The sequence below is a fragment of the Monodon monoceros genome, unplaced genomic scaffold (assembly GCF_005190385.1).
Source record: "Monodon monoceros isolate NGI ecotype Baffin Bay Population unplaced genomic scaffold, NGI_Narwhal_1 Super_Scaffold_12, whole genome shotgun sequence".
NCBI classification, from domain to species: domain Eukaryota; kingdom Metazoa; phylum Chordata; class Mammalia; order Artiodactyla; family Monodontidae; genus Monodon; species Monodon monoceros.
This window is the reverse complement of record NW_021703768.1, coordinates 163,468,741-163,487,618: the sequence shown is the minus strand read 5'-3', so window position 1 is coordinate 163,487,618 and position 18,878 is coordinate 163,468,741. Positions and strand designations below refer to the sequence as shown.

Genomic DNA, 18,878 nt, shown 5'->3' with positions numbered 1-18,878 from the left:
ATTTTCTCACTCTAATCCCATAAAGTGGGTACTAGTCTTTTCTCTGTTTTATAGTTGAAGAAACTGAAGCTCGGAGAGATTAAGAGAACAGGCACAGTGAATGAGCAGAACAGCCACCTGCAGGTGATGGGACCTTCACTTCCCTTCCTGCAGCCACTGAGATACTCCCCTTTCTTCTGGAAGCTTGAGTTGTCTTGAATTCAAAGGGCTCAGTGTCCCCTTTCATTTAATAGGCTTTTTTTAAGTGTCCACTGTGTGCTGGGCACTGAAGCGGGCACTGGGAACCCAGCAATGTACAAAAGAGAAAACATTTCTGCCTTGGTGGGGCTAACAGTTGAGTGGGAAAAACAAGTAATAAAATAAGCAGGTACAGCAATGACTTTGTCAGGTGGTGATTAAGCGTTAGGCACACTAACGCAGGGTAAGGAGATGGAGTGTGATGGTGAGTGGGGGGCATCCTTTTATAGATAGGGGTTCAGGAACAGCCTCACTGAGGAAGTGACAACTGTGCACAGACTTGAAAGAGATGAGGTAGGAAAACATTTAGGGGAAGAGCATTCCAGGCTGAAAGAACATGGGAATTCCCTGGCAGTCCAGTAGCTAGGACTTGGTGATTTCATTGCCGAGGGGCTCGGGTTCAGTCTTGGGTCAGGGAGCTAAGATCCTGCAAGCCAAGCTGCAAGGCCAAAAAAAAAAAAAAAAAATACAGCCTATGCAAAGGCCCTGAGGCAAGCATGTTCCTGTTGTATTTGTGCAGCAGCGAGGAGGTCAGTGTGGCTAGAGTGGAATGAGTGAGGGGGTGAGTGGGACGTTGACAGGCAGGTTGTACAGGGCACAGTGGGTCACTGTGTGGTGCCACGCCCTTCTCTGAGGCCCTAGCCTGGGACTCACTCTGGCCAATTCACCCAGCAAGAGACATTCAGCGTGAAGGGATGAATTAAGGAATGACTGATTTCTCAAGGAAGACCCATGTGTTTATTCCCCTGCAGCAGAAGTTAGGGTGGGGAAGCTAGGGCTGGGGTTTGAAGCTCAGCTCCACCTCTCCCTGGCTATGGGAACCTCTCTGTGCCTCAGTGTCCTCATCTGTAAAATGGGAGAAGGGCAGTCCCCACCTCAAGGGGTGCGATGGAGACTGAATTCACTGAATGAGTACCCAGTCATGTGGCAGCCATCACTATCTACAGAACAATCATTTTCCACCATTATGGCTGCAATTTGATTTCTCTGTGAGGCAGGCAGTGTGACCCAGGCAATGGACACAGGCGAACGTGGATCAAATCCCGGTTCTACCAAAGCCATGTGACCTTGAACCACTCTCCTCCCCAGCCTCAGTTTCCCCATCTGTGAAATGGGGATGGTAACTCTAGGCTGTGTGGTTGAAATGAGCTGAAATTGTGGTCAAAATCGCTGGGATTCCTGCAAAAATGCAATTTTTATAAAAGTCCCCAGCCCTCGGGGTCTACCTAGACACCTAACAAAATGTCAAGTTACCTCCTGGTGGATGACATCTGCAGACACGTTGTGCCCGTCGCAGGCCACGGTCCCGATGGATTTATAGCAGCCCCTGGGGTAGGTGTGGCCAGTCATCCTTTCGAAGGATGGAAAATCTGTGTAGTCCTTCATGCCACAGCACTTTAGCTGCAGAGAAGAGAATAAACACTTGAAGGCTCCCTTTCAAATTTCAAAATAATAAAAACACTAGAAATCATGGTCACCATGGCTACTGTTTAGAGTAGTCACAATATTCCAATGCCTGTGCTAAATGCCTCCCTCTCCCCACCCCATCATGGCTTAGCACCCTCCATGGCTGTCATCTTACTTGGGAGTAAAAGCTGAACTCCTCACCATGGCCCACAAGGCCCTGCATGATCTGCCCTGTCACCTTCAGGTCCTCATCTCCCTGCTCTCTCTTGAACTCACTCAGCTCCACACCGATCTCCTCTCTGTTTCTTAAACACACTTAGTAAGCATCAGCCTTGCTGCCTTTAGATGGCTGTTCCCTCTTTTTGGAATGCTGTTCTATCAGATGTCTGCACGGCTCCCTCTCTCACTTCATTCACGTCTCTGTTCAAGTGTTCTTCCTCAGGAAGGCCTGCCCTGACCCCTCTTTCTAAGTTAGCCACCAGCCCTGTATCAGTCAGGCCAGGCTAAGTGATGCTGTCTAACAAACAGCCCTTCAATTTCAGCAGTTTGTCTCACACTACATGCTCATACCAACCTGGCAGGGGAACTCCATTTATCAAAGTCTCTCAGAGACTCAGGCTTGTGAAGCAGCCACCATCCAGATGATTCCACTATTGTGGAAAAAAGGTCCAGAGGGCCCTACACTGGTAATTAAATAATTTGGCCAGGAAGTGACTCACATCACTTCTCCTCCCAGCTCATTGGCCAGAACTCAAAACATGATCCCCAACTAACTACAAAAAGGCTAGGACAGGCCATCCCACTGTGTGCTGAAAATAGGTGACTAATAGCACCTACAAGTAAACAAGATCCTGACTCTCTCTGCCCTTTCCCTGCCTTGCTTTCTTTTTCATGGCACTTACCATCCCTGCCACCAATGTTTACTTAGAGGCTTTTTCTCCATCTCCCTACTCGAGCGTCAGCAACACAGGGCAAGGGTTTTGTTTTGTGCCCTGCTTTGTCCCCAGACCCCTGAACAGTGCCCAGCACATAGTAGGTGTTCAATAAAGACTCGTGGAAGGACAGCAACCTAAAGGTCCATCAACAGAGGAATGGATAAAGAAGCTGTGGTATAGGGACTTCCCTGGTGGCGCAGTGGTTAGGACTCCACACTCCCAATGCAGGGGGTCTGGTTTTGATCCCTGGTCAGGGAACTAGATCCCACATGCATGCCGCAACTAAGAGTTCGCATGCCACAACTAAGGAGCCCACGTGCCGCAACTAAGGAGCCGGCAAGCCGCAACGAAGGAGCCTGCCTGCTGCAACTAAGACCCAGCGCAACCAAATAAATATTTAAAAAATATTTTAAGAAACTATACTTAAATTAAAAAAAAAAGATTAGTGGAAGGACTATATGAATGAATGAGAAGTACTTTCTACCACCTCAAGCTTCAGAAACCAAAACGGAGATGCAGGCAAGTCCCCTACCCATCGTGTGCCCCCTCCCAAGCATGAACTTGACCCCATAGCAGTTCTTGGGCCCCAGACTGAGATGGAAAACACTCCTAGAAACAGGCAATGGCTTTTCCATTCCACACCCTCCCTCGCCTCAAAGATCCTTCTCAACCATCTGCCTCAAGAGTTTAGATGACACATGGAGGCCAGTCTTGCTCCTTAAACACCAAGACTCAAGATATAAGTCTCACCACCTCACACCCGTGAGAATGGCTACTATCAAAAAACAAAAACAGAAAATAAGTGGTGATAAGTTTGTGGAGAAACTGGAACCCTTGTGCCTTTATTGCTGATGGGAATGTAAAATGGTGCAGCTGCTGGGGAAAACAGTATGAAAATTCCCCCCAAAATTAAACATAGAATTATCAGATGATCCAGCAGTTCCTTTCTGGGTATATGCCAAAAAGAACTGAAAACAGGGACTCGAAGAGATATCTGTACACCCACGTTCACAGCAGCATGGTTCACAATAGCCAAAAGGTGGAAGCAACCCAAGTATCCATTGACAGAGGAAGGGATAAATAAAATGTGGTCCATCCATACAATGGAATATTATTCGGCCCTAAAAAGGAAGGAAATTCGTGCTACAACATGAATGAAACTTGATGACGCTAAGTGAAATAAGCCAGACACAAAAAGACAAATACTGTATGATTCCACTTATATGAGGTCCCTAGAGGAGTCAAATTCCTAGAGAATGGTAGAATGTAGGATGGTGGGTACGGGGGTTGGGGGAAGGAGCCTTAGTGTTTAATGGGGACAGAGCTTCAGTTCTGGGGATGCAGGGTGGTGATGGTTGCACAACCATAGGAAAGTGCTTAATGCCACTGAACTGGACACTTAAAAATGGTAAGATGATAAACTTATGTTATATATCTTTTACTACAATAAAAATAAATTAAACAAACAAAACAAAAGGATGTGAATCTCATCTTCTCCATGACCAAATTCCATTCCAGGGAATAGTCATCCGGCTGTTGTAACCTCTGTAATTCTCAGGGTCACAAAGTTGTGCTCCAAGGCCACTTCTCTAACCTCAGAGATGAAACAGGGAGCGGTGAGCACAGAAAACAGCAAGGTGCCCCATTTGGTGAGGTTTCTTGGGGACTCAGGAGGGAGGTGGGGGCTTCCCTTCTGCTTCCTTCATGGCCCCTCCCCCAGCCATGGGTCTGCGCTGGAGGAGGACGAACTCAGGCTACCATCGCCCCCGAGAGCGGGACACAGGGAAGAGCGTGGGTCTCGAGCCCAGCACATCTGGTTGTATCCAAAACTCACAAACGGCTTTGAATCATCTGCTCTTTTGAATCGCCCACACGCCTGCTACGCCCCCGTCATGGCTGCAACTCGAGGAGGGACTTGAATATCGTCTTCAGCAACTGAATTTCTCTCTGCACAAAAGGGGCAACTTTAATCTTCTATTTTTTAAATAGAGGTCTAAATTAAAACCATTTCCCCCCCAAAGAGGTGAAATAGTCACACGGCTCAAAATTCACAAATCACAGGAGGGTAAACCATGAAAAGTCTCCCTCCCACTTTTTTCTCCCAGCCGACAAGTTTCTCCCGCTTCACCACCTCGACTGTCATGGTTTCCAGCGTCTCCAAAGACGTATGCTATGTGTGTCAAAGCAAAGTATATCCTCATTATTGTCCCCCTTGCTTTATTCTATTCTCATTGTTGTGCATCCGGCTGTTCGCAACACGAGTAGCAGTGGCTCTCGCTGCCCTGCTCAAATCCCGGTGGCTTCTCTTATTTCTGTGCCGCGGAGCCCGGCTTCCCGCTGCCAGCAACCGAGGTTCTATTTTTTTTTTTTTTTTTTTTAACTTTTTGGCCGCGCCTTGCGGTATGCAAGATCTTCGTTCCCTGAGCACTAATGGAACCCGCGCCCCCTGCAGTCGAAGCTCCGAGTCTTAACCTCTGGACCCCCAGGGAAGCCCCCAGCAACCGAGGTTCTTGCAGTGGCCTCTCCGCACGCATGCGCCCTGGGAGCAGCCCCTAAGCAATGACTGATGGGAGGTGTTGGATTAAAACTGCAGCTCCCTAGTCGCTTGGGTGGAGAAAATAGATGGCGTGCTCCTTGCTGCGTCCCCGACATCCCCCACCAGGACAGCCCAGTTGCAGAGTCAGCTTTTTTTTTTTTTTTTTTTTTTGCGGTACGCGGACCTCTCACTGCTGTGGCCTCTCCCGTTGCGGAGCACAGGCTCCGGACGCGCAGGCTCAGCGGCCATGGTTCACGGGCCCAGCCGCTCCGCGGCACGTGGGATCTTCCCGGACCGGGGCACGAACCCGTGTCCCCTGCATCGGCAGGCGGACTCTCAACCACTGCGCCACCAGGGAAGCCCCACAGTGTCAGCTTTTAGGGGCTACATTCCCTTCCCTGCTTCACTGCCCCTGTCCCCAACAGGTGTTTCTTGGGATCACCTCTCAAATAAACCATGAGCCTTCAAATTCTTTTCTCAGGGTGAGCCTCTGGGGGGACGCAAACGGGGACAGCACTATGTCCTGGAGAATGTACCATCTCCTGCACATAGAGGCTCCTCCCTCCTTCTTTCCAGCTGCATCAGACTCCCTTGTGTGGATTATTATACATTATAAACTCCCCCCGCCCCAAGCATATCCTTGGATAATTCCTAGGGACCAGATGGTTGGGTCAAAGTGTCCGTGCTTTTTCATTTTGATGGATATTGCTAAATAGCCCTCTATTTTGAACTCATTTCAAAACCCCAAGAAACTTCACAGCTTTTCCCATTCCTCCCCCAGCAATTACTTCCCATTACTCCCCCAAATGAGAGGTGGTCCAATTCACTCCGCAGTTTCTTGAGGGGAGCCTTTGAAGGCCGGGCTGAGGTTTCCGGCTTTTCGCCCTATCTCTGGAGACTCGGTCTCCCACCATCACCGGATCCTGGCGAGCGTGGGAGCCTCCCGGGGGGAGGGGCGGGGCTTCTATTGATTCTGTTTATTTCTAATGCAGAGTGAGAGAAGCCGAGCTGTACTTACAATCGGGAAGAAGGCAAGGACCACTGTGGCGACAGTGATTTCCACGATGAGAATGATGACCATGACCGAGAAACACTGGAGGACACAGGGTGGGGAGTCGGGGGGGTGGGAGCCTGCTGGGAGTCCTTCCACCCCATCCCCAGGCCACCGTGGCCTCTCCATTTTGAAAGAACACACGCCGGGGGGAGGGGGGTGGGGGGGTGTTATTTTATTTCTTCCCGGTGTTGCATTCCTGAATGTTGTCCAGGATGCTGGCAGTGGGATATTCTTAGGAGCTATCAGTCATAGCTGGAGGGACTTCCCCGGTGGCGCAGTGGTTAAGAATCCGCCTGCTAATTCAGGGAACATGGGTTCGAGCCCTGGTCCGGGAGGATCCCACGTGCCACGGAGTAACTAAGCCCGTGCACCACAACTACTGAGCCTGCGTGCCCCAAGGACTGAAGCCCACGTGCTTAGAGCCCGTGCTCTGCAACAAGAGAAGCCACCGCAGTGAGAAGCCCGCGCACCGCAACGAAGAGTAGCCCTCGCTCGCCGCAACTAGACAAAGCCCGCACAGCAACGAAGACCCAACGCAACCAAAAAACTAATAAATAAATTCATTTAAAAAAAAAATAGCTGGAACCCCATTTCACGGCCACCACTTTCTGAGAGTCTGGGAGGCTTAAGAGGCGACTTCCAGCGGTGTGTGCAGACAGCAGCGGCCGATGGAAGGGCAGGAGGGACAGTGCGGGGCACCAAACAGAGGCAGGAGGGAATTCCCTGGTGGTCCAGGGGTTAGAACTCAGTGCTTTCACTGCCGAGGGCCCGGTTCGATCCCTGGTCGGGGCACTAAGATCCCTAAAGCCGCGCTGCAAGGTCAAGAAAAACAAAACAAAGCAAAACGAAAAACAGAGGAAGGGCCAAGAAACCTCAGAAATACAAATTGCGGGGAGGGGTGACCAGACTGAAGGGGAGATACCGGATGACAGGACGGTGGGTGCCAGGGGAGAATGCCTCATGTTTCCGATGAAATTCACATGCCTGGTGGCAAACAGTGGGAAATGCTGTAAGCGGGGGTGGGGGGACTTCAAGTTATCCACCGAGGAAAAGCTGCTTCCCTCCTGAGCCTCAGTTTCCCCATCTGCACAACGGAGGGGTGGGACCAGCTCAGGGGGATCTCAGTGGGTTCTGTGGAGCTTCTAGAGACCAGATTGGGGGGGGGGTGTCAAAGGAAGTTCAGCTCCTGTCTCCCCTTTCATCTATGTCTATCTATACCTATTATTATTATTATTATCATTATCATTAAAATCTCTTTGATAATTGAGGCTTTGAGTTGCCAGACCAGCCGATGGCTGGGCTTATCTGGCCTTGACACAGAGAGGCAGGAAAGCACAGTGGATACACGTCAGGGGTCCCCACAGTCGACGGGGAGAAACATGAAGGCAGTTGTTAGACCGCAGACATGTGACTCCTGTATCAGATTCTGAGAATTCCTATTCATATTAGTATTTCCTGGGAAGTCCCTGGCAGTCCAGTGTTTAGGAATCCGTGCTTCCACTGCTGGGGGCCTGGGTTCGATCCCTGTTCGGGGAACTAAGATCTTGCACGCTGCCCCTGCGTGACCAAAAATAAAAAATAATTTAAAAATAATATTTCCCGGGACTTCCCTGGTGGTTCAGTGGTTAAGACTCTGCACTCCCAATGCAGGGGGCCTGGGTTCATCCCTGGTCAGGGAACTAGATCCCACATGCATGCCACAACTTAGAGTTTGTATGCCACAACTAAGGAGCCTGCCTGCCACAACTAAAGAGCCCACCAAAAAAAAAAAAAAAGAGAGAGCCCACCAGCCGCAACTAAGACCTGGCGCAACCAAGTAAATAATTTTCTTTTTTTTTAGCGGTATGCGGGCCTCTCACTCTTGTGGCCTCTCCTGTTGCAGAGCACAGGCTCCGGATGGGCAGCCTCAGTGGCCATGGCTCACGGGCCCAGCCGCTCCGCGGCATGTGGGATCTTCCCGGACAGGGGCACGAACCCGTGTCCCCTGCATCAGCAGGTGGACTCTCAACCACTGCGCCACCAGGGAAGCTCAATAAATATTTTTTAAAAAGAAAAATAATATTTCCCAACCTCTGGGTGAGTGAAGCGTCCAGAGGACAGATATCCAGGCGTTGGCAAGTCCTATTGGCTCCATCTTCAGAGTCTATCCAGAATCTGCCCACTTCTCACCCCCTCCTGGCCCCACCGAGTCCAGCCCCCACCATCTCCCATCTGGACCAATACAGTCCCTCCACCCTGGTCCCCCCTACACTCTGTTCCCTCCATAGCCGCCAGAGGGCGCCTGTGAGCACCTGAGTCAGGGCATGATTCTGCTCTGAACCCTTCGTGGTTCCCAACGCCATCAGCTTTGGATGGACCAGACGCTGAGGGTAAAGTCGATCGGATTTGCCAGTGGGTTGGACGTGGGGTGTGAGAGAGAGTACTCTTTGATTCCTCCGAGTTAAAACATGGATAAAATAGTGTCCACATTCTACTGAAGAGAAAACGAAATCTTGCAGACACAGCATCTATTCAATAAATCTTTGCTGAAGTAATTAAGAAAGAAAACGAGGACTTCCCTGGTGGCTCAGTGGTTAAGCATCCGCCTGCCAATACAGGGAACAAGGGTTCAATCCCCAGTCCGGGAAGATTCCCACATGTTGCAGAGCAACTAAGTCCGTTCACCACAACTACTGAGCCTGAGTTCTAGAGCCTGCGAGCCACAACTACTGAAGCCCACAAGCCTAGAGCCCGTGCTCCGCAACAAGAGAAGCCAACACAATAAGAAGCCCAAGCACTGCAATGAAGAGTAGCCCCCACTCGCTGCAACTAGAGAAAGCCCACGCGCAGCAACGAAGACCCAAAGCCGCCAAAAATAAATAAATTAATAAATTTATAAAAAGAAAGAAAGAAAATGAGAGATGATGGAGATTCAGGGAGGAGGAAAGTGAGGGTGGGTGCTTTAACAGTCGGGGCTGTTTATGCTCTGTGAGATGGCTAGAGCAAGGATCTCCCTGAAACCCCCAAACTGAAATTCCTGTAGTTTTGCTGCAACACAGTGGAGGAAGGAAAACAAAAGATGCTGGATACAGATTCAACTTTGGGTGGGATGATGAGCTCAGACAAGATTTTAAGGGAAGTGGGAATGGGGGCTCTCGGAGCTGGACTCTGGGGAGACATTTGGCCAAGGCTATATGTGAGAATGAGTAAGACATGCAAAATCTGTGACATGCTGTTTGCATGATCATGCTTGAAATATTCATACCCCATGTATCTGAACATGTACTTGTGCTGCATGGCAATTACATTAGTGTTGTGTTAGTGGGGGATATACACATGGGCCAATGGAACAAAACAGTGTACACAGAACAGACTTTAGCATAATGGAAACGAGCATAGACAGAGGAGGACTGGATGGACCAGTTGGTAAGTGCAACAGTATGTCACCAAATGGAAAAAAAAAAAAATCAAATCAGACCCCTACCTCACGCCACACACATGAGAAAACACGACAAAAGGCTAACGAGCTAAGAGTGAACTCACAATTTCTTTTTTTTTTAAAGTATAATTTCCACTTTATTGTCTTTCCAGGGAACAGTATTTCTTTAGCCTTTAAGGACTTAGCTCCTTACGTGGGCTTTGGTGGAAGTCGTGGGGCAGCACCAGCAGGTCTAAATAGGGCTGGAGGTGTTCGGTCCTTCCGGGCTTCCCGAGAACGATTCCTGACTCCCTTGCTGTGAATGGCACAACTCACGCAGTAACGCAGTTTCACATACAGCTTGGGAAGCACATAGGCGTCAAAAACACTCGCTTCAGGAATGTCCCTGATGGCTGCAGCCTCTACGCTGTTCCGAATGACAAACTTCTTAATGGCCTTATCCTTGGGCACGCATCGGGCACAGTTGGTGCAGTGAATAGGCCGCGCGTGGCCGCGACCCTTTTTGGCACGACCATTACTCCTTCTTTTCTTGGTCATCTTAGTCGTGGCAGGAGGACATTTTGCAATTCATATTTAAAACCTTAAAGGTTTTATGGTAAAATCTTTTACCTAGAAATTCCATTTCTAGACATTAAACCTAGGGAAAATAGTCACATGTGTGCCTCAAAACCAGGATGCACGGGGATGTTCATTAAGGACAAAATGTTGGAAGTAACTGAAGTAACCAATAACACAGATTGGGTAGGTAAATCATGGTACAGCCATGCAATGGAATCCTAGAGAGTTTTTTTTATTTTATAAATTTATTTTTTAGTTCTGTTGGGTCTTCGTTGCTGCACGTGGACTTTCTCTAGTTGCGGCGAGCAGGAGCTACTCTTCGTTGCAGTGAGTGGGCTTCTCATTGCGATGGCTTCTCTTGTTGCGAAGCACGGGCTCTAGGTGCATGGACTTCAGTAGCTGTGGCACGCGGGCTCAGTAGTTGTGGCTCGTGGGCTCTAGAGAGCAGGCCCAGTAGTTGTGGCGCACGGGCTTTGTTGCTCCGCAGCACATGGGATCTCCCTGGACCAGGGATCAAACCCATGTCCCCTATATTGGCAGGCAGATTCTTAACCACTGCGCCACCAGGTAAGTTCCTAAACGGTTATGTTAAATGATGCTTGTAAGACAGGGGGTGGCAAATTTTTTTGCAAAAGCACCCGATACTGTGAGCTTCGCAGGCCATACAGTCTCGGTTGAAATGAAACAGCCGGTGTAGTGGAAAAGCAGCTGTACAAAATCTATAAACAAATTTATTTTATTTACAAATAAATTTTATCTATCTATTTACAAGACTGTACTTTGCTGACTTCTGTGGTAGGAGAATGTTTATTGATACAGAAAAATGTTTTTAAGGCCTAATTTTTTTTTAAAAAAAGTAGATTGTCAACAGTCACCATCCTTGGGTATTAATCTAACGGAGTTGAAAACTCATGTTCACATAAAAACCTGCACATGGATGTTTCTAGCAATTTTCTCCATAATTGCCAAAACTTGGAAGCCACCAAGATGGGCTTCAGCATACGAATGGATAAATAAACTGTGGCACATCCAGACGATGGAATACTGGCACTAAAAAGAAATGAGCTATCAAGCCAGGAAAAAAACATAGAGGAAACTTACAGGCATATTGCTGAGTGGAAGAAGCCAATATGAAAAGGCTACATGGTGTATGATTCCAAGTATATGACATTCTGGAAAAGGCAAAACGATGGAGACAGAAGAAGGATCAGTGGTTGCCAGGGCTTAGCGGGGAAAGAGGGCTGATGGGTGGAGCACGGAGGATTTTTAGGGCAGTGAAACTACTCATGCGATGCTGACATGGTGGATACGCTAGTCAAAACCATGGAATGTACAACACCAGGAATTTCCTGGCCATCCAGTGGTTAGGACTCCACTCTTCCATTGCGGGGGACACGAGTCCAATCCCTGGTCAGGGAACTAAGATCCCGCATGCCGCTCGCCCCAGCCAAAAAAATGAATAAATAAGTACAACAAGAGTGAACCTTCAAATAAACTATAGACTTTAGGTTCTAATGATATCAGTGTAGGTTCATTATAACAAATGTACCACTCTGATGGGGAATGTTGACAGTAGGGGAGGCTGTGTGCAGGGGCAGGGCTTATATGGGACATCTCTGTACCTTCTGCTCAATTTTGCTGTGAACCTAAAACTGCTCTTAAAAAAGTCTATTTAAAAGGATGAAACACTTACAATTTTTTAAAAGAGAAAAAAATGAGGATTGTAAAGCATTAGCATCCCATGTTTGTTTTGCTGTTTTTCAAAGTTACATAGAAAAGTCTGGAAGGATATAATGATGATATTTATTGAGCCATGTTCTGATGACAAGTATCAGCCCTTTAAATGCATTATCTTATTTAATTCCCATCAAAATGATACAGCCACAGGTAAAGAGTGATAGTTAATTTCCTTCTCTTTCCTGGCGGCCTTTCCTCCTACTGTTTTACTATTAAAAGCAATTACTTCTTTAGCAGTGCATATTTTGGGTTACTTTTATAGTAAGAAAAAAATGGTTTGAAAACTGTAAAGGACCAAGAGAAGAACCATTCCCTCCTGCCTTCCTTAACAGCTTAGCTTTCTGCAGGATTTTCTTTAGAGCCAAGTTCTCCCGCCATGGACCCCAGGTCCCCCAGATCACACTCTGCTGCTTGATTTCAGCAGCTCTGGGTCGATGGAGGCTACGCCTGTTCCCAGTGCGTCCTTCTCCTTGTCAGTCTGCCCTACATCCCTCCTGCTTCCCTGGGGACCACAGATCCAGATGCCAGTGAATTTGGATCAACTTATTTCTGTCTTTGAACGAGCCAGTTGTGGAGGAAGGGTTGCAAATCCCCAGGGCCCAGGTTGTGACATACTTACAGCCATAACACCATTGAAGAAAGATAACGGTTTCTTCAAGGAATAATACGGAGTGTGCCTTTTCAGCCATGTCGGCCAGACTGGGGAGCCCATTTAAGTCAGCACCTTCCCAAACCTCTGGGATACTGCTTCCCAAGATGGTAGAGGTCTGGGGTCGGGGGCACCAAAGCTGCCTTGCTCTACCCCTCTCTCTCCTGGCTGCATGGTCCTCTGGCTGGGAGGGGTCCCAGCGGCTGCCCCTCTTCTGTCACAGCCTTTATCATATCACAGTCAGTTGCTGGAGCAAGGTTCCCAGTGCCAGGGAAGCAGGTGCCCCAAACTGCGCCCTGCTGGTTCCTCATCCTCCATCCTCCAAAGAAGCCACACCAGGGGTGGAGAAGAGGCACAGTGTGCCACCCTGGTACCCCTCCAGATGCCACCCGGGCCCTGTGGGCAGAGTGCTCAGCACTGGCTACTAGTGTGGTTGATGCAACCATTAGATTGGAGGCTCCGAGTGGACAGGAGCCTGGACTGTCCTACTCATGGCTTTGTTCCCAAAGCCTTGTACACAGTGGTGCTCAAGAAACCGCTGTGGAGTGAATGAAAGGTTCCATGAAGCAGGGATCTGGCTACAAGCCATCATGTTCCCCAAGTGCCTGCCTACACGTTACCTCACTTGGCTCATCCTTCTCACAGGGTTCAGAGAGGCCAAAGTAACTGCCCAACGCCACACAGGAAGCAGGGCCAAGGCTGGCCTTTAGAGCTCCAGGAGTGACACAGAGGTAGGAACCTCCAACCCCTTCCCACCTGAAAGCCTGTACTTTCTGCATCTGAGGCTTGCTTGGCCACAGCTGATGAAGATATAGTCCTTAAGCTCATGTGTCATTGATCACTGGGCCTTTCTTGATGATAACAGAGGCACAGAGGGCATTTCAGGGCAAAAAAATATGCATGTGGGCACTGAGGGCCCCCAGGCCCAACTTCTGCAGCCACTAGCCTTCATTGTCTCCCTGCCCCCACCCGCCCAGGTCCAACTCTGGGCTCCTCTGTCCAGCCCCAGGCTGGAGCATGTCTGTGGCCAGGTCCTGGAGGGCTCAGGGTTTTCACGGTCTTCTGTGATCCCCAGGGAACAACTCAAAGAAAAAAAATTACTTTCCACTTGAATTAATTTAATGAATGTTTGTAAAACTGCCTGCTTCTTGGAACGTGTAGAACTAAGCAAGATGTTCATGGAGGCGTGGCTGTCTCATTTGAACGTGACCACAGGTCATGTTCACAGCTAGGAGTGTGTCCTTCCACATCTTTCTCTAAAAGGTCACTTGAAATAAGGAGCCTCAGAGATAGAGGCTGAGGGCCCGAAAATGGGGGCGCAAAGGATTCGAGAAAACCGGGAGCAAAGCAGGACAGGAGGGGTGGCATAAAGGAGGGCGGGAAAATGAAGGACGGATAAGGGCGGGGAGAGTGGGAGGCAGAGAGTGACGTGGACGTAGGGGCGCGGTGGAGCGCCTGCCATCAAAAGTTAAAAGCCATCGCGGAACTGTGAAAAGAAGGACCCAATGACGGAGGCGTCAGGAGCCCCTCCGAAGCCCCACCTCCGCGGCCGCCCCGCCCCCGAGGCAGCCCCGCCCCGTGGCAGCCCCGCCCCGCGGCCGCCTCGTCTCGGCTTCGAGGCAAGGCAGAGGCCCAGGTCCCGGCCTCTCGCGCCCCCTGGCGGCCATCAGCGGAAGCACGTGCACCCAGACCCTGGCGTCTCCCAGTCAGACACACCCAAATGTGTCTCCGTTCCTCGGAGCCGCCGGTCAGTCCTCGCGTGTGGGGAAATGGAAGGGCAAGAACCACCCCCAGCCCCCCCAATACGCACCCATTGAATTGATGCGGAGAGACAGAATAGTGCAGGGATCTGGCGTATGGCAAATTCAAGACATTTGGCCAAAAAAAAAAAAAGCATGCAGAAAACCAGTGCAATTTATCAGTAACTGTTCAAAGGTTCTAGAAAACAGTGAAAAATACCTCTCGAAGGGGCTCCACAGAGTGATTAGGAGGACATTGAAATACCATTGTAGGGCTTCCCTGGTGGTGCAGTGGTTAAGAATCCGCCTGCCAATGCAGGAGACATGGGTTTGAGCCCTGGTCTGGGAGGATCCCACATGCCGCGGAGCAACTAAGCCCGTGTGCCACAACTACTGAGCCCACGTGCTACAACTGCTGAAGCCCGTGCTTCCCAACAAAAGAGGCCACCACAGTGAGAAGCCCGCGCACCGCAACGAAGAGTAGCACCCGCTCGCCGCAACTAGAGAGAAAGCCCACGCACAGCAACGAAGACCCAATACAGCCAAAAAATAATAAAATAAAATATTTTTTTTAAAAAAAGGAATACCATTGTAGTATAAAAGCGTCACTCCAGTATTTCCTTAATTACAGGGCTTAAGGTGTGTCGAGAGTCCTAATGTATTTCTCCACATGCTTGGTCTCCTTCCGTGTGTTTTAGGAGAAGTTTTATTTATTTATTTATTTATTTATTTATTATTTTTGGCTGTGTTGGGTCTTCGTTTCATGCGAGGGCTTTCTCTAGTTGTGGCAAGCGGGGGCCACTCTTCATCGCGGTGCGCGGGCCTCTCACTATCGCGGCCTCTCTTGTTGCGGGGCACAAGCTCCAGACGCGCAGGCTCAGTAGTTGTGGCTCACGGGCCTAGTTGCTCTGCGGCATGTGGGATCTTCCCAGACCCGGGCTCGAACCCGTGTCGCCCGCATTGGCAGGCAGATTCTCAACCACTGCGCCACCAGGGAAGCCCCAGGAGAAGTTTTTAAAAAGCACGATCTCCAAGAAAACGGAGTGTCAAATAAAAAAAAATTAAAAATAAATTAAAAAATCTAAAAAAATAAAAGGAAAACAGAGTCTTAAACACACACACAATATTTATATCAATAGCCCATATTGGTCTATGAACTGTCCCTAAAATGATGTATTTGTCATCAATAGCAACAACAAGGGACTCAGGAGATAGTTTCAGCAGGTCTATTGTTCATGTAAAATTTGTAGCACTGATATATTTGTATGTGTAGGCCCCACAAAACCTGGATCCACCCCTGACAAAAAGGCATTTTATGGTTTAAGTTATTTTAGTAACAATCATTGAGGGAGGAGGTGACAAATCAGAATCCACCATCCAACAGAAAAGTCTGGACCACAGGAAGGAAAGGTGCCTGTTCATGCTGAGGCTGGTCGACTTCCTTGACATCATTCCCTTGCTCTGGGCCTCCCAGTCAGTCCATGGACTTCATCCCTCAACAGGGATGGGTGTATGGGTGTCACCAGGTTATAGCATCATGAGCTGAAATCTTTGACAAGACAGTAGAGGATCATAGTGACAATCATTGCTGCCAACTGAAAAGGAGGCAGACAGCATTTTCACTGTTAGAGATTTTTTTGTTTGGCTTAGCCATTTTTATAATTCCATTTGTTTCATCTTTTTCACATTCTGATTTATTTTTTGAGCCTTTGTGCTCACTCTGAGTGCTGAGGCCCTGTGGGTTGGGATGTGACAGGTAGGCCCCTGTCCTACAGGGGAGACTCACTGCTCTCCCAGGTTCTCTTTCTCTCTACTTAAAAATCTGGAATTTCTACTCCTTCAGCCCAGCAAAGTCTTAGCTTCATGAAAGGAGAGGAGTAAATGAAGGAGCACCAAACGATTCTGGCTGATATTCAAAATACTCAGCCAGAAAGTATCACCCAGGAAGCAATGATCCAGACAGAGCAGAGTGTGTCAGGAATGTTGACCCCATAGGACTGGGAGGACTAGGGGTCCTGGTGAGAGTTCAGGCACAAATGTTCACCAGGCCAGTGGGTGCAGGCAGCACTCAAGGGCCTCCTACTTTTAGTGTATGGGTCTTGAGTTATAATTTCCTTTCTTAACCTGGTGGCTGGTCCCAGCACGGTGGCCAAGACTGTTGTTCCCATTCTACTGAAAAGTTCATAAATAGCTTTCAGAGATTTTGTGTAATGTCTCAAGGGGAGACTGTAACAACTGCAAATGGGACTTTTTAAAGTATACGGGTTGATGGGGGAGATTTCCCCCTCTAGGAATTTCTACTACAGATGTATTCAAACACATAGAGACCAGGAGTTAACAAACCTTTTCTGGAAAGGGCCAGAGAATAAATATTTCTCAGTCATCACTCTGCTGTTGTAGCATACACAGTATGTAAATGAGCAACATGTAAATATATGTAAACGAATGGGCGTGACCACATCGCCAAAATGTTATTTACAAAAACAGGTAGTGGGCTGTAGTTTTGCCAGCACTTGCTCTAAAGCCTAGTTTGAGTTGGCGAATGATTAGAAACAACCTAAATGCCCTTCCCAAGGGGACTGGTTAAATATGGCATGGTCCAACCATAGGAAGGTGTGACAGAGTGAATTGTGCCATGCCACCCCCCGCCCCTGGAAATTCATATTGATCTACAATCCAGGGAAAGAGAGACCTCACCAGAAACCAACCCTGGCAGGTTGATTTTTGGATTCCAGCCTCTAGAACTGTGAGAAAATAAATGTCAATTGTTTTAAGCCACCCAGACTGTGCTATTTCAATATGGTAGCCTGAGCTAAGATGAAGGAATATTCTGCAGCTGAGAAAATGAAGGCAGAAGTACCAAAGGTAATTTGGGATCAAAATGAGAAGAGCTGCAAGTGATGGTCTCTTAAGTGAAGAAATAAAGTACAGAGCCGTGTGTATGGACCGAATGAATATTTAAACAAACAGTGATCTAGCCATACAATATAATATTATTCAGTCGTAAAAAGGAATGAGGCTGTGATACATGCTACAACATGGATAAACCTTCAAAACCTCATGCTGAATGAAAGAAACCAGACCCAAAAGGCCACGTATTATCTGATACTGTTTATATGAAATGTCTAGAATAGGCAAATCCAAAGAGACAAGCAGATTTGTCATTGCTCGGGGCTGGGGGAGGAGGGAATGGGACTGAGCACTTTCTGGGGACAGGGTTTCCTTTTGGGTAATGAAAATGTTTTGGAACTAGATAGGGTTGGGGTTGCCCAGCATGGTGAATGTCCTAAATGGCAGAGAATTGTACACTTTAAAGTGGTTAATTTGATGTTATGTGAATTTCACCCTAATTTTAAAAAAAAGAAATCAGCCACTGAGCTCCATAAAAGCAGAAACAGGTTTCTTATATAATTTTTATTGGGATATAGCTTATTTACAATGTCGTGTTAGTTTCGGGTGTACAGCAAAGTGAATCAGTTATACATATACATATATCCACTCTTTTATAGATTCTTTTCCCATATAGGTCATTACAGAGTATTGAGTAGAGTTCCCTGTGCTATACAGTAGGTCTTTATTAGTTATCTATTTTATATATAGTAGTGTGTATATGTCAATCCCAATCTCCCAATTTATGCTTCTCCCCACCTCCCTCCCGCCATAAGAATATGTCTGTAGATGTCTTCTACATCTGTGACTCTATTTCTTATAATAAGTTAATAAGTTCATGCGTACCGTTTTTTTTAGATTCCACATATAAGCGATATCATAAGATATCTGTCTTTCTATGTCTGACTTACTTCACTCAGTATGACAATTTCTAGATCCATCCATGTTGCTGCAAATGGCATTAGTTCACTCTTTTTTATGGCTGAGTAATATTCTGTTGTATATATGTACTGCATCTTCTTCAGCCATTCATCTGTCAATGGACATTTAGGTTGCTTCCGTGTCCTAGCTATCGTGAATAGCGCTGCAATGAACATTGGGGTGCATGTATCTTTTCGAATTATGGTTTTCTCTGGGTATATGCCCAGGAGTGGGATTAAAGCAGAAACATTTTGATCTTCCCCAAACAATGACAGATAGATGGAACTTGTTGGGAAATCTTGAGGGAGGCCTTATGGTCAGGGGATTGGGCCCTAACATTTGGTTTGTTCAGATCCTAAATCCCCCCTCATTGGCCAAATGACTTAAGGCTTGGCACTCACATGACCAGGTCTCGGTTTCCTCACCTGCCAAACAGTGATAATGATAACGTCTGCTGCCCAGAGTCATTGTAAAGCTTTCCATGCAATGGGCAAGCCCTCAGGCACAGAATTGTCATCTTCTGAAAATTGTGAATATCCTTTCAAGCCCCGTTCTAGCCACAGGTTTAGCTCCGGACTTAGAAAGGAACAGATCCTCAAAAAAGTCAAACATGGGCTTCCCTGGTGGCACAGTGGTTGGGGGTCCGCCTGCTGATGCGGGGTACGCGGGTTCGTGCCCCGGTCTGGGAGGATCCCACGTGCCGCAGGGCGGCTGGGCCCGTGAGCCATGGCCACTGGGCCCGTGCGTCTGGAGCCTGTGCTCCGCGGCGGAAGGGGCCGCAGCGGTGGCGGACCTGCG

The 18,878-nt window shown here is 48.2% G+C and overlaps 2 protein-coding genes across 2 annotated transcripts; both read right to left on the bottom strand.

Moving 5' to 3' along the window:
- Positions 1–768: 768 nt before the first annotated feature.
- TSPAN16 (tetraspanin 16) lies at positions 769–12,594 on the bottom strand. The gene is given in 9 exon segments (XM_029216873.1): positions 769–777; positions 1,492–1,638; positions 4,047–4,114; positions 4,117–4,134; positions 4,137–4,173; positions 6,134–6,208; positions 9,903–10,028; positions 12,286–12,384; positions 12,502–12,594. Coding segments are annotated over 9 exon segments (672 nt in total).
- On the bottom strand, positions 9,777–10,124 carry LOC114892721 (40S ribosomal protein S26-like). Its single transcript, XM_029217954.1, has one exon. The coding sequence runs from the start codon at positions 10,122–10,124 to the stop codon at positions 9,777–9,779; it is 348 nt and encodes a 115-aa protein (XP_029073787.1).
- Positions 12,595–18,878: the final 6,284 nt, after the last annotated feature.